General features: G+C 41.3%; 1 protein-coding gene across 2 annotated transcripts in view; it reads right to left on the bottom strand.

Annotated features, from left to right (window-relative positions):
• The window catches only part of CDYL (chromodomain Y like), a 201,890-nt gene extending 179,695 nt beyond the window's left edge, over positions 1-22,195 (bottom strand). Inside the window, exon 1 of one of the 2 annotated variants that reach the window (XM_019627072.1) lies at positions 21,740-22,195. In XM_019627072.1, coding sequence (XP_019482617.1) covers positions 21,740-21,763 — 24 coding nt within the window. In that variant the 5' untranslated portion in view covers positions 21,764-22,195. The remainder of the gene's footprint in view (positions 1-21,739) is intronic. The other variant, XM_019627073.1, reaches the window with a different exon arrangement.
• Positions 22,196-27,677: the final 5,482 nt, after the last annotated feature.

The raw sequence follows: 27,677 nt of genomic DNA, 5'->3' as shown, positions 1-27,677 counted from the left end.
AAAAATCATAGGATCCTATGAATATGTGCAGAAAAAAACATGACAAGATACAACATCCATTTATGATGTAAATACTGAATAAAAGGGAATAGAAGAGAACTGCCTCAACATAATAAAAGTCACATATGACAAACCCTCAGCTAATATCATACTCAACGGTAAAAGAAAAACTGAAAGCTTTTCCTCTCAGATCAGGAACAAGACAAGGGTGCTCACTCTCACCAGTTATTCAACATAGTATTGGAAGTCCTAGCCAGAGCAATCAGGCAGAAGAAATAAAAGGCATTCAAACTGGGAATTAATAAGTAAAACTGTCAGTATCTGCAGATGACATGAGTCTGTATGTAGAAAACCCTAATGACTCCACCAAAAGACTATTAGAAACAATAAACAAATAAAGTTGCAAGATACAAAAGCAATATACAAAAATCCCTTGTGTTCCTATAAACAATGAAATATTAGATAGAAAAAGAAATGAAAACAATCCCATTTACAATCTCAACAAAAAGTATAATATCTAGGAATCAACAAAGGAAGTAAAGGACCTGTACACTGAAAACTGCAAGACACTGTTGAAAGAAATGAAGAAAACATAAAGAAATGGAAAGACATTCCATGTTCATGGATTGGAAGAATTAACACTGTTAAAATGGCAACATTACCTAAAGCAACAAACAGATTTACATAATGCAATCCCCATCAAAATACCAATGGCATTTTTCAGTTAAATAAGAGGAAAAAACCCACCAAACTTGTGAAAAAGACCCACGACAGCCAAAGCAATCCTGAGAAAAAATAAAGTCACAGTATCCCTTTCCCTGACTTCAAACTTTACTACAAAGCTAACAATTAAAACATGGTTTTGTTTTAGTTGGTATGGTATTGGCAGAAAAACAGACACACACAAACCAAAGGAACAGAATTGAGAGCCCAGAAATAAACCCACACATATAGGGACAACTAATTTTCCAAAAGCACACAATAGTGACAGAAAAGTTTCTTCAATATATGATATTGGGAAAACTGGAAAGCCACATGCAAAAAGAATGAAATTAGACTGCTACCTGACACCATACATAGATGTTAACTCGAAATAGATTAAAGATTTAAATACATAATAAGACTTGAAACAATACATAGAGAAGAAAACATAGGCACTAAACTTAATGGACCTTGGTCTCAGAGGGGTTTTTATGAACTTGACCCCAAAGGCAAAGGCTATAAAAGAAAAAATAAATAAATGGGCCTACAACAATTGAAAAGGCTTGTGCACAGCAAAACAAAACAAAGTAAAAAGGCAACCAACTGAATGGGAGAAGGTATTTGGACCAGGGAGGTGCGCCTGAGCTGAGCCCCCAACAGGTAGCAGGATGGCTCAGCTGGTGAGAGCACCTGATCCTAACAACAAGGTTGCTGGTTCAACTCGCGCATGGGATGGTGGGCTACGCCGACCCGCAACTAAGACTGAACCTTGGTCTGAGCGGCCGCGAGCTGCTGATGGGCAGCCGGATGGTGACTGGACTTGGAGCTGAGCTAGCTGCGCCCTCCAAAACTAAGACTGAAGGACAACTTGTCTGTTCCCCTTCCCCAATTCCCCACTAAAATCTTTAAAAAGGAAAAAAAAAGTATGTGCTAAATAAACAGAAAGAAAAATCTAAAGATACTTAAGACTGAAAAAATAAATCAAAATTGTAAGATGTGGCTAAAGCTGTATACTTACAGGGCAATTTTACAGCCTTCATTAAAGAACAAGATGAGCTAAGTATTCGAATCAGTAAGCTAGCAAAAGAACCAAATAAACTAAAGAAGGCAGACGAAATAAGGAGGAAGCAATAAGTAAAAGACAAAGATACACCACCAAGAAACAATAAAATAAAAAATGATTCTAAAAATGAATCAAGTAAGAGAAAATATGTGTAAGAAAAAAGGTACAAAAAGCATGAGTCATATTTAAGGATCCAGTATAGATCATTGATCCAGTACAGATTTTTAAATATCCCAAAAATATTCTAATATAAAAAACTTTAGGCCATTATTGACTTAAGAAATACAAAGCACCACTAAATCAACAAGAACTAATTCTTTAATGGATTGGATAATAAAATACCTCATCTCCTACTTTATCCCCCACCACCACCCCCACCCGCTCCGAGCCATTGTTCCCAATCTAGTTTTGGAGGATGCAGCTCACTGGCCCATGTGGGTATTATGATCACTGCGCGCTACACAGTTGAGGCAGTGGGTCGCCAGTCGGTTGCTCAAGGCGGCTCACAGCAGCACACAGCTTGCTGGCCGTCAGCCATTCATGGCAGCCCAGCTCCAGGTGGAGCCGTTGTTCACAATCTTAGCTGTAGAGGGCACAGCTTACTGGCCCATGTGGGGACCCAACAGGCAGCCCTGTTGTTCAGAGCTCGTGCTCTTACCAACTGAGCTATCTGGCCGCCCTCATCTCCTACTTTAAAAAGCAACAGAGGCTCAGATGATTTTATAGGCAAGTAAAAGAAAATCTTCAAAAAAGAGAAAACCCAAAGATTCTGCAAGTTTGAGAACAGAAATACTGTTGGTTACTTCTTCAAATGACTATAACAATGATAACGAGGAGAACTGAAAATGGACATAAAATACTATGCTGTGACTTAAACATGGTTTTATCCCAGAAATGCAAGGAATGCTCAACATAAGAAAATATAGATTAAAAAATAAAAGGAAAGCGTAGGTAAAATTACACTCTAATAAACGCAAAAAAAACCCCACATTCAATACAATTCAATAACATTTCATGATTTAAGAAACTCCTCACAAGTCAAAAATAAAAAAGAACTTTACCCACATTTTTCAGCGTATCTAGCAAATATCTATACATTTTACTTAATAGTAAAATTTTATGGAATTTTTAGAATTAGAAATAAAACAAGAAATACTGTTATGACTTAATATTCAACATTGTACTGGATGGTCCCAGCCAATGTAATAAAGAAAAAGAACAGGTATGAGTTGAAAAAAATACAATTACCCCTATCTACACAAGATACGTCTACATATAAACCTAGAAGAATCCACAAATTTTCAAATAACAAGATAGTTCAACAAGGTTGCTAGATATAATGATCAGACATAAATAGCCTTTGTATGCACAAGTATTAACCAATTAGAAAACATAAATTTAAACAGATTCCATTAACAAGGGCAACAAAAAAACTATAGTGTCTAGGAATAAATCTAAGACAGGCTGTGCAAAACTTTCAGAAAGTTCATTATGTGAAGGACCAAAATATGGGGGGTAGGGAGACAGAGACATAAGTAGGGGAACATTTCCCCTACCCCTTGATCTTAAATGTGATTCCCTCTTGCCAGCTTGGATAAATCATTCCAGCTATTGCCCTCCCTCCCTTTTCCTGATTCATTAATTTTGCCCTTCCGATAGCTCTTTACCATCATCACACAACATACTGTAATTTCTCCAATCTTAAAGCAAACAAACTCTGAAGCCTACCTCGCCTTTCTGCTTCCCTTTCCACAGCACTGGTCTGGATAGTTGCCTCCAATCACCTCCAGTTCTTTTCCCATTCTCTCAGGAGCTGGTGCCAGGCTCTAGTCCCCAGTATTCCACCAAAACAGCTGTTGCCAAGTGGCCTCTGTGCTGCCAAATCTAATAGTCAATTCTCAGTCTTTAGCAATAGCACACAACAGTGGATCATACACCACTTCTTGAAAATTTCTTCACCTGGCTTCCAGGATGCCACACTATCTTGTTTCTCTTACTTCCCTGGCCACATTTCTTCTCAATCTCTTTTACTGTGTCTTTACCTCCCCTAACTTCTAACTAAGGGTGCCCCCAAGATTCAATCTTTACATCTTTTCTCTCCCTATACTTACTCCCTGGATGATTTAATTCTCTCATGGTTTTAAAAACCACGTATATAATCTGTCTCCCAAAATTATCTCCAGCCTAAGCATATGCCCTGAACACTAACCTTATAGAGCCTGCTGCTGCTCAACACCTCTACCTGGACGTCTAAAAGGCATCTCAAGCTTAACATGTTTAAAATCCAACCCATTTATCTGCCCATCAGCCCTCCCCTGAAATAAAACCAAAGCTTCCCCTGAAGCAGTAACACCTGGCTGAATAAACGGCAAGTCCATCTTTCTAGTTACTCAACCCTAAAAACCGTGGGTCCTTTCCATTGCTTCTCATTCCCCCAGACCCAATATCCAATCCTTGAGTAAATCCTGCTCAGCTCCATCTTTAAAACATGCCCCAAATGCAATCACTCCTATCTCCATCACACCACCACGCAGGTTTCAAACTACTGTCATCTTCTTTCTGCCAGCCTCCCAATCAGTCTCCCTGTTTCCTTCCTGGTCCCCCCTACAGTTTATTCTTCAAATATATCCAGTACAATTTTTAAACTTTTTGATTTGACTATATTCTCCCTCCAATGATTTCCAATCTTACTGAAAATAAAACTCATAAAGCATTCAGCACGTGTACAAAGGGCCTACAAGGGCCCCACCACCACGTTGGAACTCATCTTCCGCTGTCTCTCTCCATCTCCAGACACACTGGCCTCCTTGCTGCTGCTCAAATTCGCCAAAAACACCACCCTCAGGGGGCATTCCTTTGCTTTTAAGTTCCAAATGTCACCTTATCAGGGCGGCTTTTTCTGACCACTTACATAAAAAAAATAACAGAAACCCCAAGCTACTAGCTATATTCTAATTACCCTGCTGCCACACTAGAAAATAAGCTCCTTGTGGCAGGAACTTTTTATGTTAGGTGTACTGCTCTATCTCCAATGCCACAGATTAATCCCTGAACGCAATTCAGCATCCATCCCAACCCCAACATGATTCAACAAGATGACTCCAATGTAGAAGTGGAAGAGCACACCACCACCAAGAGCTGAGAAATATTCTAAAAAAGAGAAGAAGATAAAGGTATTTTCATAGGGCAAGTTTCCAAAATGTATTACAAAGCCATGCCCCTTACAACAGTGTGGTGTGATCAAGACAAACACCAACAGAAGCAACTGACCCACGCATAAATGGAAACTTCACATATGGCAGAGGTGGCAAATAAGCAGGGGAAGAACTACTTAAGAAATGGTGAAAACAGATTATCCACATTTAAAAAAGAAATCAGGCCCCAACCTCACACCATACACGAAAACAAACTATAGGAGGATTAAAGTGCATACTGTAAGAAGCAAAACTTTCAGATGAAAAGAAAGAAGACAACGATCTTGGAGTAGGAAGGATTCCCTAAACAAGAAACAAAATGAGGAAAATAAATTTGACATTAAAATGTAAACTTTCATAAATTTGGCCGATGAAGAATGTAGTAACTATACTTGACCTTTGAACAACGCTGGTGTTCGGATCGCTACCCACACCCCCAAAAATCCACAAGTAACTTTAACTCCCCAAAACTTAACTATGGTCGGCCCTTCACATCCACGGATTCAATCGACCAGGAACAGAAATCAGTACTGGATGGAAAACAGTATTTTTCGCTCCCCAGATGGTAATGTGAAAATACTCTTTGATTCGCAGCTGGATGAATTTGCTGAAGGGCCTACTGTACTTACCGAAAAAAAATCCGCTTGTAAGTTGGCCCACACAGTTTCAAAACCCCTGCTGTTCAATTGAAGGTCAACTACCTATTACAGATTTTTAAAATTTTAATGAAGAATGAAGACACGTCACCAGTGCAGGACGTTCAGCTGAAAGCCAAAATGGAGGCGAGAGAGCAAACGCGGCAAGCCACTGCAAACGCGGAAAAATGTGGAGTCGCGTTGCAGGCTGGGATTGCTACGCAGACGGACGCATGATCGCGAGACCAGAGGCAAGACCGCGGACTAGACGAACGGGAACTGCGTGGCCTGTGGAAGCTGGAGATACTTGCTGCGGCCCCAGCTAAAGATAGTGTTACTTATCAACACGTTATATGGATCGGGTTTATTAAAACACCCACACCCACCACTCCCACCCCCCAATTGAGAAGATATTTGCAAGCTATTAAACAAAGGTTAGCATCATTACAAGGAACTCCAAGAAAAAGGCGAAAGAGGGCCGGCCAAGTGGCATGATGGTTAAGAACTGGCTTGGGACGCCAGAGGGCCCCGGTTCGGGTCCGGGTCCTACATATGCGGGCCAGTGACACTGCCCTCTACAGCTAAGATGCTGAACAACAGCTCAACCTGGAGCTGGGCTGCCCTGAGTCTCCAACAACGGAGGTAGGCTGCAGCGCCTGTGGCAGTGGGTTGCCATGGGCTACCGTATGTAACCAGCAGCCGCAGTGCCGTCCAGCAGCCGGCGACTGATCTGCCTCGCCTGGAAAGAGCGCAATGTTGGTGCCAACTTGGGCCAGTGAAACAACGTCCTCCACAACTAGACTGAAGAACAAAAACAAAAACCAAGACGACAGCAACTTGTCTGTTCCCCTTCCCCCAATTCCCCAGCACTGTTCCCATCCCCCCAATTCCCCAATAAGAATCTTTTAAAAAAATGAAGATAAAAAAGAAAAATGCAAAAGAAAACAGACGAATGAAATAAAAAGGTTTTCATATAATATTCTAGAATGCCTTCAGGTTAACTTCTATTTTGTGTTCTGTTAAATAGCATGTATATACATCTAAACTGTTATCTATATACATCCATTCTTCTATCTATGCACAGAGTGTCTGGAATGATGGCCCTCTAACATTTGTGGTAATTTGGCATGGTGGAGAAAGAATTTTTCTTTCTTCTTTGATTTCCACCTTCTTTCCTCAATGAACACTCACACATAGAGCCTTTACAAACAACAAGTAAGGTGATGAGATTATGTAAATTCTAAAAATTCAAAGGACCAGACTGCCAAGTGAATGTCACCTGGTTCAAGTAGTGACCTTCAAAGGCCAAGCTCTTATTTCAAAGAGGCTGCTGACAACACAAAATATTCTCAGAACTTTCTCCTCTTTTAGGATTGCCCTCAAAGTTTTTTGAATATCTTCCATGGCGCCAAATCTTCACTCCCTAAGGGAGAAATGAATGTTAGAATGAATTAAAGTAATTCATAACTGTAAGTCTTGTGAGTTAAATCGATATGCTGTAAATCCAAAGTGGTTTCTTACACACAAAATGAAGTGTCCTAATAAAGAAACCCATCACTAGGCCCCAGGTTTGTTTCCTCTGCATCTCAGTTCTCATTTCCGTATACTAACTAAATCTATTTGACCCTATGGAATCAATTATACAATCAATATTGGTGATAAAACTCACATGTTGATTTATTTAACGTTGATGTTTTCTTGGTGTTTAAGAATGTTAATGCTTGTCACTGCACATGAGACTTTTAATGTTTATATTGGACATGTCTTCCTTTAATGTATTCTCCATACATGTTTTCTTTTTAAAAAATCATAAATGTTAAATCATCATTTATAGTTATCATCTTTGTGGAAACTTATAAATTCTCTTCGAAAGCGAGCACTTGCTTATTTTCTTTGGACAAAATTTTGGACATATGGAATCTATGATCTTTTCTCTGTTTTCATCAATGTTTTGTACTTCATTATAGACACCTATTTAACTTAAAATCTTTGAAGACAGTCAAAAACTGCTACCCATGATGATGCATTAAGTTTTCTCCTTGCAAATTTGCTTCATCTTGTACAAAGTTTATTTCATTTTCTACCCTTATAGTCACTCATTTTTAGGTCCACACAAAAGATTTCCATGCTGCTATGCGCGGACAACCTACTGGCTACCTTTGAAATTACAGGTAAAATTGGCCACCCTTCCTATTCTGCTTCCACAAGCTACATTAGAAAATGTCATTGCTTTAGTCACATCTGCTCGGTGTTCTGCTAAATTACCCCAAATATGGTCACCACGGAAGACAAGGCAGATTAGAATACTGATTAGGATCCTGTTTGTCTTTTATAATAGAACTACTATCACCTGTTAACTTATGCTTACAAAGAGTTTAAGGTTTAAGAACCCTTATAATGCTAGTCTTTATAGCAAGAAAAATGAGTGGGTTTTTTTTGTTTTTGGTTAAAGTGTTAGTACAGTCAGCTCTCCGTATCAGCAGGTTCCACATCCACAAATTCAATCAACCATGATCAAATATATTGTTTTAAGTTACATTATTGCTGACATGTACTATGTAGTTAGGCAGCTAGGATGGTTGCTGGTTGCGTCTGTACTAAATATGCAGGCTTTCTTTCTTGTCATCATTCTCTAAACAATATAGTATACCAATTATTTATATAGCACTTATACTGTATTAATATTGTAAGTGCTCTAGGGATGCTTTATAGTACAACAGAAGATATGCACAGGTTGTATGCATATATTGCGCCATTTTATATATGGGACTTGAGCATCCCTGGATTTTGGTGTCTGTATTCGGGGGTAAGGTTTCCTGGAACCAATCCCCACAAATACCCAGGGATGGCTCTATGTGTTTTACAGAACAATAACATCTCTAACAACTTAAAGCAAACCCTAAACCACAGAGGTAATGCCTCCTGAACTCTGAGATGCTTTCATACAGCACGCAAAAGGTCATCTACATATACATAGTATTGTCATGTTATTATTTGCTCATTAAAATTTATTTAAAGATTTTTTTAATGTAGGCACTTCACATTTAAAAGGTTTCATCAGTATTATTTACAAACTCTTTTCAAGAAATCTTTCAAATATCACTTTTAACCAACGCATAAACAATTTAAGTATGTTTACTAGCTTATTGCTAACATACATCCAAAATAGATAACGAGGGAGAAAAGTAAAACTTTCTATATGTTTGTTGCTCTTTTGTATCATTATGATGTCTTACACATAACAGACAAGTAAAAACCTGACAGGGTGACCCATCCTAAATTGATAATGATGTAAAGCAGGAGTGAGAAATCTATTTCCTACTAAGGACAAACGAAGGGAAAGGGGGAAGGGGAGGGACAAAGAAAAAGACTAGCTTAGTTTAGTTTGAAAGTTGATTTTAGAAAAACAGAAGGATTCTATTTTTCACCTGATTTTTTCATAAAGAACAGAGAACTAAACTTTCCTGAATAGTTCAATTCCATATTATATGATGAAGTGCAGCAGGGGTAGGGCTCCAAAACTGGATGAGGTGAGAAGTGTGACAGAGGAGAATGCAAGTAGATGGAAAAGACAGCAACACTCAATCTCATTTCCCTCGACCCAGAGTGAGAAAAGGTAAAAAAACAAAACAAGAAAGCTAGAGAAAACAAAAGAAGTAATCTGTTCAATAACAATCTGTTCGACAACAATTTTCAGCGACAGGAGCTTCTGGTACACACCTCCCAGTCACAAGCTGGTAACTACGGCATATGGCCCTTACGCCACTCTTTCTACTTAGGTAGTAGGTAGCTGCTTTAGTTTGAATCAGTGGAGTTCGTGCCCACTGGAATTGAGAAAGATGCCTGGACAGGGGAGGCTTGACAGGGCTGGAGAACCAGAAATGTACCTGGTCCAGCAGTAAAGCCTGCTGGGCAGGCCAACTGAGTGCACAGCCAGCTCTGTCCCCTAGGTCTTTCTCCTTCCTGGGATTCTACTAGGGAGAGAAGCACAACTGAACGCCAAAAGAGCTTCTAGCAGTACCAGCTGCCCTACTATTCCTGTAACAAAGGAGAAGCAGGCCTTTATTTCTGCTCGGCCTCCATGGGTGTCAGAGAACACGAAGGCTCTAACTGACCTCACATCACCTGCAGGAGACGGTTCCACCTGATTTAAGGGAGGCAGTGGCAGACATCCCTCCTCCCAGGGGAGCAGAGCAGCTAGTCAGTGGTGGTCCTAACAGATGGGTGCTCTGTTAGGAACGCAGATGGATTCCAGAGAAACTCTGGCCACGCTTTTGAGTGGTGGAACACGGTGGTGGTAAAGCACAGGAAGGATGGGAATTTCCATCTTTTAGTTCCCACCCCAATCACCCAGCAAAACCAGGCACTCAGGAATACAATGGGCCTTCATTCCAATCTTTACCCTACCACCTCAGAGGCAAAATCAGAGTTCTCAGACCCACATTCAGAGCCCAAGCCGCATTCATGCCCTTATTTGCTCCCATGTTTCCTTCTCAAATTCTAAGGGAAGCACTCTTCAAGGGGAGACTGCTCCACTACAGGAAAAGCTTTTTAAATGGTTCCCCAAACTCCAAGGCAGGTCCCTCTACTGCAACAGAAGAATTCACCAAGAATCCGAAGGTTTTCGCTTTCCTTTTAGTGGGTTTAAGCCTATAAGAGATTTAATTTTTGGAACAATCCTTCCCTAGTCCCCACCACATGGTTTTGGTCTTTTTCTCTCCTAGGCCTCTTCTTGACACACATGGGAGGGTGGCATTGCTGTAAAGGCACCCACTCATGACCACAATCTCTTTTCTGTTGATTTTGATCAGGTTCCTGGGCAAGCTGATTGTGTCCAGTCTTAAAACACTTAACTTCCTCCTGCCAAGGTGTACACTCGGACTTTGAAAAGATCTCATCTCCACCATCTTTTAAACTAATTCTACATAATCATTGCAACCACATCATTTTTAAGTTGTCCCAAATTAGAGCTACTTAGGAAGGATTGTTTCCTCTAGGAATACACTTTTAGATATGCATCTATCAATTCAATCAAGACATTCTCAAAAAGCTCATGTATGAGCAGAAGATAGTGGTACTGAACAATGGCATTTAAGATAATTCCGGAGGAAATTTTACTCATGTGTACTCCGAAGGAAAAGCACTACAAATTATATTCTAGATAGCACCTGAACACACACACACACACACACACACACACACCTCCATTCTCAAAAAAATAATAAAACAATCATTTGATACCTTTTTAAGCTCAAAAGCTTGTTCTGCATACCAGAGAGAAGTCAGAGGACTAAGACTGGGGGACCTGCTGTGCTGGCCAAGAGCTGGAAAGTTGACTAGACTCTATGTAGGATGTCTGAGGTATAAAACAGGAGAGGATTTCCTTTGGTCTGCACAGATAAAAAGCAAGGTAAGCAAAAGTGGGCAGTCAGACCTCTACTTCCCAGACCAGAGGCTCTGAATAGACAACAAGCAAGCACAGAAGCGGGGTCAAGAGTCAAAACCAGATGAATGAAGCCCCAACTCAAAGTGGACCTGGCAGAGAGGGATGAAAATCAAGTTAAGAGGTACCAGACCTGGATATGGGAACAAGAAAATTCAGCACGGAAAGAGGACATGAAGGACGAAGATGCCCTGAAAGACAGGAAGTTTTCTAAGGGGGCTTTGGCCTAGCACATGCACAGGAAGGAGTTATGAAGCAGAGAAGCCCCCATTGCAACAGGGACCCTACCAATGCTCCCATGACTGGCTCCAAGGAACAGCGCTGTTGCTCTTTTAAGTAGAGAATCAGCAGGCAGACTTGAGATAAAAATAGCTAGTGCACTTTCTCTTGAACACCCAGCAATAAGATGACTTTACATAGAAAATAAATGTCTTTTAACTTCAATGGTTAAGATTTTTCAATTCTTTGACTACTCAATTCAAATATTTTGATTTACATATCACCATATCAGTATTTCCTCTACCTAGCATCGTCATGGAAGCAACATGGTTAAGTCCTTGTTCTTAAGCCAGAGTACACATACAGAACAGGAGATGAAGAACTGCACGAGGACACTAACTCATGGCTCACCTTCCTGAAGCATCAATCTGATCCCCCAAAGATTCATGGAGTACAGTTAACTGGCAGGTGCTTTTAAAACGTTTAATATCAAACCAAAAAATATTCTATGGAGTACAATGTTACTTTGCAAAGCCTCTGAATAATATGAGAATTCAAAAACAAGCCAGGCTTGCAATGCCCCCTTCCCACCTCTATCTCCTTATGAGGACACTTGTTCTCTTTCTTCTGCTGTTAGAAACCCTTGGGTGAAAGCTTTGGAAAACATACCATAAAAATAAACTTAATGTTGTCATATGCCAAAACTTTTTAGAAACCATTTTTTTATGAACTCTTTGATATCTCTTAAATTTTTAAATTTCATTTCAATTCTAGTTAATATTCAATATTATTTCATATTAGTTTCTGATGGACAGCATAGCAGTTAAAATACATAGTCAATATATTACTGACTATATTCCCTGTGCTTTACTTGACATCCTTGTGACCATTTTGTAACTACCAGTTTGTACTTCTTAATCCCTTCACCTTTTTCACCGAGTCCTCCAACACCCGTTCCATCTGGCAACCATCAGTTTGTTCTCTGTATCTATGATTTTGTTTCTGTTTTGTTTGTTCGTTTATTTTGTTTTTTAGTTCCACAAATAAGTGAGATCATATGATATTTGTCTTTCTCACTCTGACTTACTACACTCAGCATAATACCCTCTAGGTTCCATCCATGCTGTTGTAAATGGTAAGGCTTCACTCTTTTCTATGGCCGAGTAACATTCCATTGTATATATGTACCAGTTCTTTATCCAATCATCTACTGATGGGCACTTAGGTTGCTTCTATATCTAGGTTATAGTAAATAACACTACAATGAACAAAAACCATTTTTTATAGCTCTTTTCAACACACACCTTTTCTTTTCATAAACATGCTCTTCAGATGCTCTATGGGGCCAGGAGCCACTGTGATCCATGACTGGAAGGTGCAATCACCAGCAACCCTCTTCAGCTCATCTCACGAGCTGATTAATGTCAGCTCACTGGCCTCTGACAGATCCCCTTCCCTTACCCCATATCTGTTTCTAACATGCTAAGGAAGCCAGTTAAATCCAAGCATCTCACGCCTAAAATAAAAGCAAACAGTCTCCAAGAGAGATCCCAAACTGTTCGAAGTGTAGAATGGTGTGAAACTTTTTTACAAGACAAGCAGCCTTTATTTTCTTCTCACATATTCTTAGTTAAGGCTTCCAGACAGGTTACATGCTAAAATAAGAAATGCTACTTTATCCAATTCTGTGATGCCCTGAAATCCTAAACAGTAAACCACTGAGAAAAAATTTAAAAGATGCATGATGTACAAACAACATTGTTGGGCTTCATCAACAAATGCCAGGAAACTACCAACCTCTTGAAAACCTCACATGGCAGAACCCATTATAAATGGAAGTAAGGCAAAAAGTAGAAACATTTCCTAAATATATTGTGCTTAACGTCTCCAACTAGAGAACACTGTTGTTTGACATCCCCCCACACTTTCACCAATAGCTAAACATAAATAATGTGGCCAGCATTTCAAATACTCTTTCTAGGAACACAATTTTCCTCCCATTATTTTTATCAAATTTAGAAATACTTTTCCTCCAAAACACCATGTAGGGTATTTCAAACAAGATAGCTAAATGCACAATTCTCACATATATGGTATAATTTCAAACAACGTAACTCCAGTCACTATAGTATTTGTATTTTAGCCAAAGTCAGCAATGACGGACTGCTCACCACATTCATGTCCTCAGATTAGGCACTGTAATAAATTGAAAAATAGACATGTAGCCAGCCACTCAGGAAAAATACTATACACGATATCACTTAATACCTACAGAGAATAATACATAAGCACTGCAAACTAATAATAGTGCAAAACAAAAAGTAAATTAGTCATACAGTTTGAAGGGGAGCATTCCTGCTAGTAGGGAATTCTGAGGAGGTCCTGAATGAGGACTGACACGGAGGCTGATAAGTTGGGGGATCCACCTCTTACTAGAAAATGGCAATGCAAAGGTATAGAGGGAGGGATGGGCTGTGTAGGTGTGGACAAAGATGACCAGCAACTATGGCTTCACTAGCTCAGAACAACTAAACAGGCCAACCTCAGGTAAAGAAAAGTTAGAAGATACACTTGTATACCAAGGCAGGCAGAACAAAGATGTTGAACATTTTTGCTTCAGAAGCATTGGTTTTACAACTATTATATCATTTACATAAACAGTTCCCTTGAAATCTAGTTGATAAACTTTATTTATATTTTCAGTATCTTTAGGTAAATCTCTAGTGTTGGCTCTAGCCTTCAAACCCTATTCATACCGCAAATTCCAAATCAATAAGGTTTCTTTGGATTCTGGCAAAAAAAAAAAAAGGCAAATAAGTTCCAAAGGAGACTCTAAATACAAAAATAGCTAGATCTTCAATAAAATGTAATTTTTAATACTTTATTAGACTTGCAGGAAGCAAGGAAATATCCAAGTAACCCAGTAATCCCCCAACCCAAACATACAATTCAATCATTAAAGCAGACAAACATCAAAGACTAAGAAAGCAATCCAGGGCCGGCCAAGTGGCTCAGTTGGTTAAGAGCTCACTCAAGAGTGCAAGCTCTGAGCAACAGGGTTGCCGGTTCGATTCCCAGCCCGAGCTGGGCTGCCGCTGAGCTGCCAACAGGTGGCAGGACGGCTCAGCTGGAAAAAAAAAAAAAAGAAAAAGAAAGCAATCCACAGATTTGTAGGGGAGTGAAGATGGGAACCCAGAATATTCAAAAGTAAAAATATAATTGTTGAAATTTAAAAATTCAATGGATTGGGCCAGCCGAGTGGCACGTTGGTTAAGAGTTGGCTTGGGACGCCAGCTCTTAGCAGCAGGGCCCCGGTTCGGATCCCACATGAGCCAGTGACGCTGCACCTTCTACAGCTAAGATAGTGAACAACAGCTCGACCTAGAGCTGGTCTGCCATGAGTCATCGGTGATGGCATAGGCTGCAGGGGGGCTGCCCGGCAGCTGGCGTGCGCTTTCGTGAGCTGCCATGAGCCACCGCGAGCGGCTGTCCAATGGCCGGCGAGCAGCTGCCTCACCCAGGAAGAACACAATGATAATATCAACATGGGCCAGTGAAGCAATGTCCTCCACAACTAGACTGAAGAACAAAAGGACAGCAACTTGTCTGTTCCCCTTCCCCGATTCCCCAAAGCTGTTTCCCTCCCCCAACTCCCCAATAAAATCTTAAAAAAAAAAAAATTCAATGATGACCTAAATACCAGATGAGACACAGCTTATTAGTGAACCAGAAGTTAGGTCTAAGGAAATACCCACAATGCAAACGAAATAAAAACAAGGAGGTGGAAATAAGAGGGTAAGAAACAGAGGAGAGAATGAGAAGATCTAATAAATGACTTGGAATTCCAGAAGAGTAGGGAACAGCAGTATGTGATGATATAATGGCCAATAATTTTTAGAACTAATGAAGCACAAATCCACAAAAGAAGCACAACATATACCAAGCTTATTAATAAGATAATAATGTCCACAAATGTAGTGAAACTAGAGAACACCAAAGTCAATGAGAGGGTCTCAAAAGCAACCAGAGATAGAAGACAGACCACCTGCAAAGTAACTAGACATCTAGACCAGGGATCGGCAAACTTTTGAGACAGAAGAGCCAATCCTGCCCCTCAAAGTTTTGCGAGACCTATAAAACAAATAAAATCACCATTATGTGCATAATATTCTTTAAAAAATTTATAAATGAAACTATGATAGTTTTATTTTCATTTTCAATTTATGTCAGAGTCACATGTATGTACCCAAAGAGCCGCATGTAGCTTGCGAACCGCAGTTTGCGGACCCCTGGTCTAGATTTACAACAACCTCCTCAAGAATGGGGAAGGCAAAAGACAATGGACTATCTTTAAAATACTGAAAGAAATAACCAATTAACTAGTTTTACTTGGAATCAATTCTGTTTTTCAAAAATGAGGGCAAAATAAAGATACTTCCAGATATTCAAAAAATTAGGGAACTCTTCCACCCATAACCTTTCACTGAAGAAATCTCTAAAGGATATACTTGAGATCGTTTGAAAAAAAAAAAAAATCCCAGAAGGAAGTTCTGGGATATGACTGATGATCAAAAAAAAAAAAAAAGGTAAAGATATAGGTAAATCTAAACAAATATCTGTATGGAATAATATTCTATTTTGTGAGGTTTTTCTCATGGACAATAAATATTGGAAGATAACAGTATGTAAGTTTAGGGGTGGATCAGAGTTAAAGGATTCTAAGATCCCTGTATTTTCAGGAGTGTAGCTAAAATAATGATTAACTTTAGACTTTATGCATGTATAATTTCAAGAACAGCCACCTAAAGACTGGAAATAGCATACAACTTCCAAACACAATCAGTGAGGTTTTAATATGGTTTTACTGTAGGCTCTGGCTGGAGCAGAGCTGAGTTTGGCAAAACTAATGTCAAAGCAGTCAATGAAGGGCAGGTGATGTCAAATAAATCCAGCTCAAAGGCGTCAAGAACAAGTCTAATACTTGTTTTGGGTCATAGACCCTTTTGAGAAACAGACAAATGCTGTGGGTCCTCTCCCCCAGAAAAATGCTCATATGTACTTGTACAAATTTTCATACAAACACAAAAGACCTTTCCCAGACTCCTCAGAGAAAATGAATCCCCAAAGGGCTTCGTCAGCTTAAAAAGCTGAAGAGAATTAAGTTTGTGTGAAAAACAGTAAAGTTAGAAGTTCTTCCCATCGTAGAGTTGAAACCACCTACCTATTCGGATGAGGAATTAAGTGTAAAAGGAAAAGCAGAGGGCATAATGTTTGCAGGAGGAGGAACCTGGAGGTAAGGAGTCAAGCAAGAATGGATTCATTCCTATAATTCACTCTTTTATTAAAGTGTAAGTCAACCACTACACAGCTATTGCAATACATGAACTATGGAAAATAATGACCAGAAAAAAATTCTCCCAGATTGTTAGCAACAATCTTACACTCTGGTTGAAAAGTATGCCATACAATGAAGATAGAAAATAGTAATTACAACACCCTTAGCTAACCACCTAGTGTTTTTAATACTCCTTTCCTAGAGTGACTCAGTTAATAACCAGCAGTGGTCAAAGAGCCTGCAAAAAGGACTAGTCTGGTGCACCGAGAGGGCCTCTTCTGCAAAGGCAGAGCCCAATCCCTCCCGACCTCAACTTGTAGCCTCTGTGTCAGAAACATAGACCAATCCAGAGGCTCCTAAATCTACCTGCATTCTAGAAAGAAGCTTTTTGAAATATAGATTCTTGTCTCCATTAAAGCAGTGAAAACTACAATCTCACAGTTTAACCTGAAAAATTGTATTTTAAAAGTACCCCAGATGACGCTGTTGTACCTGCAAATACACAATATAAAAACTATTACTCTTCATTCACAAAAATTTGACTCACATTGGCTTTGTGCATCACAGATACTCAAAACTGTGAATCAGAACACTGCAAATAAAGTATTTCCTTTAAACCATGAAAATATATTCTATGGTTAAAATCATTATAGAGCATAAGGATGAATTCAATGATTCTTAGATACCACAGCAAGAACAGAAAAAAACATTGTAATACACAAGAACTAAAAGCAAATTCAAAGGAAAAGCACAGGAGATGGCTCTGTACCATTTAGGCAAATGAATAGTATTATCAGTTCACAGTTAGGATAATGTGTTAATTTTCAAAATACACATTTGACTTCAATGCTCCTAAGTCACCTTCAGGAGTCGAATAACTTTTTCTTTTCTTATTTTGGTGATCTCCATCCTTTAAGAGCCAGCTATACCACACACAGAGATGCTGGTTTATCTTAAGCAGCCTCCACAGAAGGTCTCCTGGTCTTTGCGACTTCCATTTGAACCACACATGCAGATTTTATTTATAACTGTGCTTTTGATCAATGTACATAAAATTCTTGTGATGCCCAGGAGAAAGGGACAATCGTATCGCAAAGGAAGAAGACTCAAAAGACTTCCCTTTCCCTCAAATACTGATTATCCTTCCAAACAAATCAACTTTAAGACATTTTTTATAAGCCAGGTACAATTTCATTCTTAAAAGCTTACTTCCATTTTTGATGGACTGAAACATGCATGTGTTGGAGAAATATATTTCTCAGAACACTGAGATCTTACTGAAATTTAAATTAGCTATTATAGTAGCTCTCAAGGGAAAACCCCATATCCACTGAGAAAAAAGGAATTAAGATATACAAATAAGGAGAATGCTTCTTCCATGTCATTACAGTGTGGATTCCTTATTCAGTCCCATGTGAACAGTCTTATGGTGGTTTTCTGACCACTGGATTAAGGTCCCTCTTGATCTCAGTTTTCTTTGGTGATATAATCAATTGACACTGAAATCCCAAATCTCAAAGAGAAACTGGTTTGGTTTCAGGGTTTGCGAATTAGGTGAGGTTTGTTTTTTTGTTTGTTTTCTTTCTTCTTGTAATTAAGAATGGAAGACAATAAAGATGTTTCCTAGAATGTCACCACTTAACACTTGGGCATAACATTTTATCAACTAAAAATTGCTTACATGCTGACATTATTTAAGCTTCACAATTCTTTGAAGCAGTTGTCATCATTCCCACTTTACTGATGAGGAAACTCAGGAGAGATAGTTACTTAACAAAATACACAGCTAATTCCTTCCCTGTATTGAATGGAAGAGTGGAACCCAAAACTTCTGGCTCTAAATCTAGCGCTGGGATTGGAGAGGAAGCCTTTGCATGACTCCACACCCCACTCTCCACATGCTCCAACCCCGGTGTAAACATCAGCTCCAGAACAGTAGATCATCTAAAGCACAGGTCAGAAAACAGATCCAAATCCAGCCCCACTGCCTGTTTTTGTAGAACCCATGGACTAAGAATGGTTTTTACATTTTTAAGTAATTAAAAAAAGGAATACTTAATGACATGTAAAAACGATATGAAATTTGAATTTTATCGTAAACAGTTTTATTGGAGCACAGTCTCATTCATTTAGGTATTGTTTATGGTTGCTTTTGCACTACAGCATCAGAACTGAGTAGTTGCAACAAAGACAGCATGGTGGGCAAGGTCTAAATATTAACTACAATATCTGGCCCTTTATGGAAAGTTTGTGGACCCCTGATCTAAAGGATGCTTGTCATTTTATGAAAGCTACTAAGTTCTTAGCATGGGTAAATCAAAAACCTGCCTTCCCTAATCCTAGCTGCTGGAGATACAGGGAGTAAATCTACGCTATCTTTCAACTAACAGTAGATCTTCCAACTTTGGAAAGCTGATGCTTCACCCCATCTTATCTAGGCTCTGACACCTTATTTTTTATTCACAAGGCATAATTACAATAACCATTTAAACATTTATTATGGACCTATTACCATGTACCAGGTACATCCTAAGTGTTAGAGATCTCATTTCTTTTTAGGTGAGAAAACAAAGGCTTAGCAACAAGGTAACTTGCTCAAGTTCAGGTAGCTATTGCAGACCTCTGCTCTTACCATATCACTTTACTTCAAAAAACAAGACTTTGAACTTCCTCTTTGGTCAATACATGTATATCTCTCTAGAATGGTGGAGTCTGAGGCCAAATGTGCAACTTCCATTTTGATTTAGGCAGAACTGGACAAAACTGGGCAACTCATGTCCCAGGACCTGGCTACTCGTACCTTCCTGCTCTCCCCAGACTTGCCAAACAGCTGGTCAGCCTGTAGTGTTCATTTACAACTGTGTATCATTTCTGCCTCACAAATAATACTGCCTTGGTTAAAAAAATACAATTCTGTATCTTTAGAAAACAAACCAGACCTTGTGGAGGCGTGTTAGATCACTTCAAATACAAGATAACCATCACTAACTGAGTGTTCACTATGGGAATTGTGGCTATGCTTTACATATTTTTTCATTTAAACTTCACAATTCTATGACATAAGCATTGATCTCAATTTTACAGATGAGGAAACTGAGCCTTCAAGGTAAATTTACCCAAGGTGACAGGGCTGGAATTCACTGTTTTCTGACTTCAAAGCCAGGCTCTCAACCACTATGCAGAACTTTCAAATATCAATTTTCAATCATAATACTGTCATAGTGTTTCCTACAAGTAAAGGAGAGCTTGAAAATTTACCCTGATACTGCCCACCATATTATTTACTATCACCTTAACTATACTGCTATATTTTTCTTCAAAACTAAAACAAAACCCAGAATCAAAAGTTCAACTGTGCAAGTGTATTGTTCCTTTGCAACGTACCTATTTCTTCCCCAACAGAGGCTCTTGTAGGGCATGAACCATTCTAATACCTCCTTATCTCTCCCTATGAAACCTCCATAGGACAGGCATTCAATAAACATGTTGAATGAACAGAAACACTGTATAAAATGTGACTTATAAATGAATTCTACCAAGAAAGGGGTGGGTAGAAGATAACAGAATAAGCAAAGAAAGAAGTAAATTTAGTTCATTATACACTAGTGGTAAATGTCTTGCTTTCAGGATCATTTTTATACACATAAGATACAACTTATGTATAAGGTGCTACAAGTGTGCTAACTTAACTGATTATGTATTTATAATCACAAAAACAAAGAGTGAATATGCAAGCCTAAACTATTAAAGAATAATCTAATGGAGAAACCAAAACTCCTCACGTCCTCGTGTTGTGGACTTTCCCAACGGTCTGTCTTTGCCTGGAAGACATTCTGTATCTTAGCCTCTACTTCTGGGCCTTCCCCATACACTTTCCTTCCTAGAAGGGAAGTCTTGAGAACAGGGGGATTTTCCCCCCCTTTACAAGCCCAAATGATCCAAGAGAGTATCTTGAATACAGCAGGGCACTGCTACTGTGCAAAATGATTGAATAGAATGGAACATTTTCAGCCAGCTAAGGTACACTGACCACATACAATTTAAGGGAAGGCAACAATCTTACCATTAATTCTACAGAAGGCAGCCTCCTCCTGAGAACTTTTGCCAACACTTGCTTTTAAAAAATAACAAAAAGCTGCTAGAAGGCTATCCTTGTTGGCAATAGAGCTCCATTCTGTGCCAAAAGCAATAATACACCCACAGGAGAAGACACCTCAGAGGGATCACCTGGTATTTATTAAGGGTTCGTTCACAAGGGCCAAGGGACTCTGCTTGTTACAGACTCTTACTCTGGTCCCTAAACCTGAGGTCCCTAAACGCCATCATAAAGGTGAATCCAGAGTATCCAGAAGTTTTAAGTCTCTTAAGAAGACATATTTAAAAATATACATGACACAGAGGAATCGCTTATCCAAAAGAACAGAAAGCCTTCCAAGCATCTGTACTCCCAGGAAGTCTACTCTGAAATACGTCAAAAAGTTACATCGAGGGATACAAAATATGTCTAAAGATCCAGACTGGTAACTCCAAAACTTGAAGTTGAAGCTGGCAAAACCACTGCCCATAACTAAGAGTTCTGATTGTGCCCCTTCTTACTTGCAACGCTGCGGCGCAAATGAATGACGGTGTATCAGCGTTAAATTTAAATTTCCTGGCTCTAGCCACAATGCTAACCTAATTAAAGCATGTGGTCAACGTTTAGCATTTTCGGTGCGATATTCTGCATCGCTTTGGCCAGCAGAATCGACAGACAGTTGCACTCTTCCTCTCACCCCCTCTTCAAAAGCCGAAGGCAAAACCCTCTCCAAAATGCTCTATTAATGGACAGGAAAAGCACCCCCCACAACGCCCACAGACCCCGCCAAGCGGTAACGGGGTCTTCACACCCATCACCCTCGCCAAGAACACTTTGGGCTCAGTCTGAGCAAGTCACTCGTGCAAGCGCTACTTCCCCACGGCCGGGACCCCCCCCCTCACACACACACACACACACACACACACACACACACACACACAGGAGCCCGACAACTCCGGGGAGCACCCCCGACCCAGGGCCCCCGGGGCAGCGTGGCTCAGGATCCCCTCGCACACATTTCCCGTCCAGCAAACTGCGGCCGCGGAGGGGGAGGGGAGGGGGAGGGGAGGTACCTCGTACAGCTCCTCGGAAGCCATGGTGGGCAGCGGAGTTGCGGGCAGGCGGGAGGGGCAGGGTTGGGGCGAGGCAACGCCGCCGCCGGGCGGCCGACACTTTGTTTCAGTTGGGTCCCTGCGTGGCCTGCGCTTCCTGCTCCAGCTCCCGGCGCCGGGAGCTCAGCACGGACGAGCCTCTCACACTCACTGCCAGTGCGGGCCGGCGGCCGCGGCGGGGTTGTGCGCAGGAGCAGCTGCGCAACGCGCCCTCCGCTCACTCCCCGGCGGACGGGCTCGGGCTCATCGCGCCCCGCCGCGGGGCCAGGCTGGGGCAGGCGCGGCGGCGGTGCACGGCGGCGCGGCTGGCTCCGTGGCTCCCTCTCCGGTGTAGTGCAAAAAGCTTCCTACTTGCGACCAAAAAACCTGCCCCGGCTACTGAGCATGCCCAGTGAGGCTGCCCGGGCCCGGCGGAGCCGCGCTCCCGCGTTCCGGGTTTTCGGGCCGCCCGCCCGGGAGAGGCGGGGAGGCCGGCGGGGCGGGGCAGCCAAGAGAAGCAGTGGGCTCTTCTCCCGGCGAAGGCGCAGGCAGGCGGGTGACCGCTTAGAGTGAGCCGGCAGGAAGGGGAGTGGCCATGGGGCGGTGGGCGGGGTTATGGCGAGGTGTGGGCGGGGCTGCGGGAGAGGTGGGCGGGGCTCTGACTTCCCCAAGTTCCCTCGCGGAGGTCCGACCCAGCCCAGGCGCCTCTCGCCTGCACCCCCTCGACGTGGGTGCTGGGTCCCGGGGCCCAGTACCCACTGGGGCAGGCATCTGCGGGCCCGAGGTTGAGCAGGGGACCGTGGCTGTGAGCCAGCCCGCGTCTGAAGTCTACTGCCCCGACGGCAGCGGCCGTGCGGGCACACGCATGGCCTTTCTCCTGGAGAGCAAAGAGACCTCACCTCCCAGCGCCCTCCGCGGTCACCCGTCCCGGGCCAGGCCAGCCCACAGAGGACTAGCGGCGTGGCCAGGTGGAACACCCCGCCCTACCACGTGCCCGCCTCCCTGGCGGCAACCGCCAACACCCGGAGCCCGGACCACGTGCCCCGCGGCGTGGCCCGGCGCGCTCCGGAGAAGCTCGCTCCGCGGCAGGCTAGGGGTGGGAGCCGGGGGCGGGAGCCCCGCGCAGGCGAGGGCGGTGCGAGGGCGCGGCTGCCTCAACTCTGCCCGCAGCTTCCCCCACGCCGGGCCTCCCAGTTCCTCCTCTTGGAGCATCCACCTCCTCCGCAGGGGAGCTGGGAGGAGGGGCCTGAATCTGGACTCCCGGGAGGTCTGGGTTCTAATGGAATGAAGCTGTCAGTGGTGGTCCTCCTTGGGGAAACGGTGTGGACAACTACACAACAGGATCTCTCGGTCAGAACAGCGATGGGCTGGCCTTTTCTCCACTTCACAAGGGAAATGGGCAAAGTGGGGACGGCCAGCATGGCTAGCTTCCAAGGCACACCTGCCGGGAGACTGGACGTTTCCCCATGCGTGTGGAATGAGGAAGGGGCTTCCTAGCCCGACTCGCCCAAACAGCCGACAATTCCAAACCTTCCTGCTGCGGAACTTCTCCGCGGGGCACTGCAGAGACATTTTTCACAGTCTCTCCAACCCCCTCCACCTGGAAGCCACCGTCAAATCCTACATTTCTCCCAGTGCATCCTCTTCTGCCACCCTGTTCCTGGTGCTCTACCCTGCTCTAGTTCCTAACCGACCTCCCAGTCACCAGGCTCCTCCCACCAGTTTTCTTCCTAAAACCCCTTTCAATTGTGCCCCGAATATACAATTTAACAACCACAAGGCTTTTCACAGACCCCGCTGAGTTTCCTGCTCTCCCCGCGCCCAAGAACGAGCATAACGCTTGCTTGTTAATTCCTTTCAAGTCGAGTCACCATCGTTCTCTTAGTGCCGGTGCCTCTACCTGCAATTCCCTCTGCTTTGGAATGTCCCTTTCAACCTTAAACTCTAGCTCCGACGTCACCTCAAAAGCATAGTCTTCTAGCTTCCAGGGCAAAATAAGTTACTCCCTCTCCAGTGGCTCCTAAAGCACCCAGGCGTGCTCCGTGGCGGCACTTATCTCAGTGTATTTTAACTGCTTTGTCCACTCTGCTCTCCCACTTCCACTTCAAGACTATGACTTCCCAGATGGCATCTTCAAATTTGACTCTTCAGCCCCTGGCACCATTCTCTACATACAAAATAAGTTTTTGTTCAATAAATTGGATCCCGGTGTCCAAAATAAAGCCCGATACGCACACATCCAAATCCCATTTTTAAATGCTTTAACAGCAGAATCATAAATTAAAGTCCCCATTTCCTTTGTCAAGGCTCTCCCAAGTTCTGCCTCTCTCCCTGACGGCCAAGCCAATTCTCTCTCCCTCCTCCAAATATTAGCGCCTCTTTCCTCTCACTTAGCAATTTCATTATTTGCTGCATTTGATTATTGTCTCTCTAGGCACACAAATTCATCAACGTAAGTTGTAAGCTCCTTGAAGGCAAACACTAGGACTTTATCTGCGAGGTCTCAAATCAATTAGTGCACACTACTGAAAAACAGTGCTCAAATACTTGCAGGAAATTGTTAAAAATCACAAGCATAATCAAATGTTAATAAGAAAAAAGGAATCCTCAATATGAAATGAACAGGCATACCTCAATATAAACCTATATACAATGATAGACTGATATAAACATTTCTTTTTTTCTCATGGCTGTCATTAAGTACATAATTTGTTATGCATTCACAAGTTGCTCCACGGTATGCTTAATGGCTGTAATATTAAATATATTGTCTTTAAAGACTCCAATACTACCACTATTATCAGGGGAAGGGAGGAAGAAACAGGGATAGAAAGATATCCACAACAACCATAGTTATTAAGCTAGTAATTTGAGAGTATATACAATCATAGGGAAAGGTGACTTTCCCCATTGTGGGAAAAAAAGGGGGCAGGGTAAATTACAGCCTAAAAAAGTTAACTCCAAAAAGTTAATGTACATGGATGGACCTTTAATCCTGATGACCTAGCTTATTTATGATGCTATAATTACTCGTCAACATTAAAAGAGTATCCGCTGGGTAGAGATCACCTGCATAACAAAGCAGGAGTAAGCCATTCTCCTAAGCTTAGCTCCAGCTATGTCTCCCCACCAACAATTAGCTGGTTTCCATCTTAATTAAGATCACTGGCAGAGGAGACTGATACTAAGGTACCCAACTAGTGACTGAGATATTAAGCAAGCCCTCAAATGTCCACTTTGTTCCTCTCATCTGCCCTCTCCCTAAAACACCCACCAATTTATTGAATGCTATTTTGCTTATGTTTATATTTTACCTCATTAGTTCAATCTGTCTTACTTTTAAGCAAATTCTGCTTCCCTCACTTTTTTATATAAACATTTTATCAGTGTTCATCATAGAAGTAAATATGTCCAAGATTTTTTAATGGCTTTGAATTTATACCACCTTTTATGAAATAGTGAAAATTTGCAGTAGTTACCATGACCACATGTGTGGGTGCTGTGAAAGTACTTTCTCAGTAAATTGAGAATAAAAGTGAAATCACATTCCCTAAACACATCAAGATAGCTGCATTGTACCAAAAATACAGGCAACACAATAGTATATACTAATAAAATATATAAATCTTAGTGATTATGAAAGTAATCAACAAGTGAGATGACATACACATGTGATTAAAATACTACATACCTCTGGGCAATAAGCTTCAACTCTTACCTTCTGTGAGCCAGTGGTGGAGACCAAAATAAACCGGTTTACTCCTTTTCCAAATTTACTCGAACAATTGGTAATAGACACTCAGTATCAGTCAAGGTAAGGCTCCAAGTCAAGAGTCAAAGCTGTTTCCCGCTCTCAGAACAAAGACTAATATCTTAAATTAGAGGTACACCTCTTTTCCCATTCAACCGCCCAACCAGTCACTTCTTTCATTTCTCCAAGAATTTGCATTCCATCTACATTTGAATTCAAAGGCCCCAGAGAGGAGATGGGGGATGGGACAGAAGAAGCCAAAATCTAGCAACTACTACCCTCAGAGCCAAAGGTATTTTTAGGTTGGGTGACTATGGAGAAGCTGCCAATAAAGCTGCCCTTCATCAATTTTGCACCCCAAAAGCATAATCTGTTTTGGCTACCTCCTCCAAAATCCAAAATTTAACTGTGGTTTTTACGAAGAAGTGATCTATGTTTGTTTGTTCACACTGTGGCCAAAGAAAAAATAAAATACCATTCTTGTTATAGAGTATCCCCTCCACAAGACTTAGGGAAATTCCTATCTCAGTCACCCACTCAGAAGAAAGTAAGAAAATGTCAAGCCTGAGAAGCGAAAGATGAATTCAGATGCTAGGCCCTTTTCTGAACTAGGAGCCACCCCGCTTTTCCTTCCCTGAAAGCTTAAATCGCATACCCGTGCCCTTTTCTGGACAGCCAATGACCTCTGATTCCTAGTTTCATCTTCTGCTTCCTTCCATGGCCAAATAGTCAATTTCCCCATTTCAACTGGCAGCCTCTCTCTGCCTGCATCCATCTTTTCCCAACTATTACTCTCTTCTGTGGAAGCTAGTACCTAATCCAGCTGCCACACTGCTGTTTCTTGGCCAAATGAGACCATTTATTTAATCTCTTTGCCCAAGTGATAGCAACTCTGAGACTTCTTCATGTTTGATTTCACCAATTTCCTCTTAGGCTGAGGTTCCAACATTGCCAAAACCTCACCTATTTACAATTAAGCATAGTTTTCTTTCTAACTAGATTGAGTTTAACTGTAGTTCTTTTTTCTATTTAGCTAAGGTGATTCTACCAAAAGAATCCTAGTAATATGTATTTGTTGCACTTTCTTTTGATTAATTTATCAAGACAGAGGAAGTTTTTCATTTTTAACTTTATACATCACCCCACCTTCTGAAAAGAGAAAATAATCAAAAGTCTTAAAAAGTAAACAGCCTCAAGATACTGCCGTGACATTCTGGCCGACTTTACACCAGAACAGTAGCAACTAATTAATTTTGGGCTCCTGAAAAAACATCAAATATAAATGTCCCTTGAGTTACTGTGATGAATATTTACATTTGTCACTCAAGTGAGACATCCCAGTAACCTCATTTCCTTCTGGTCTTTGAGAGGAAAGAGGGAGAGAGAGAGATTATCAATAACAGAGAAACTAGGCAGATGAATGTGGACAACCTGGCTGGTAAGGAAAACAGGAGCACCAGGTCCACCAAAAGCTGTGGAATCCAGAATTAGCGCAGGACCAGGGCAGGTAGAAGTTGAATGTAAAGAGCAAATTAATCTGAAAATAAAGCTGTGGCCACATGAGCACATGGAGAGATGTATTGGGGCTTAATTTTTTTCAGTCACTAGTATTGTCTGTGCAGAGGCCCTGTATTTGTGATCCCCAGATGAGCAGCAACAGCTTCACTTTGAAACTTATTAGAAGTATAAATTCTCTATGTACCACCCACCTACTGGCACCCAGGAATCTGTTTCACAAGTCCTCTAGGTGATTCTGATGCATGCTAAACTTAGAAAGCACTGATTTAGAACAGTTTTGTTTGTTTGTTATTGTTGTTGTTTTTAAATCAACCTACAGTTTTCAAAACATTAGCGCATCTTTGGATTACTTTAGTACATCTTAAGAAGCATTTTTTAATTGAGACACGATGGAATGGACTTGGAAAAAAAATCAGTGTATATGCATTAGTCCACTAGGGTAGCTGTTGTTTCCATTATACACACAAACATATTTATATATATATACACACATGAATGAATATATATTATATATATAATATATATACACATACATGAATATATATATATATATATATGTATATACACACGTACACACATACGTACACATGTATTTTATGTACTAGGTCATAATGTAAAATATATTTTTTACAATATAACATATTGTTGTAT

This window comes from Hipposideros armiger, unplaced genomic scaffold (genome assembly GCF_001890085.2).
Source record: "Hipposideros armiger isolate ML-2016 unplaced genomic scaffold, ASM189008v1 scaffold_704, whole genome shotgun sequence".
Lineage (NCBI taxonomy): Eukaryota > Metazoa > Chordata > Mammalia > Chiroptera > Hipposideridae > Hipposideros > Hipposideros armiger.
This window is presented reverse-complemented; position numbering and strand designations above follow the sequence as displayed.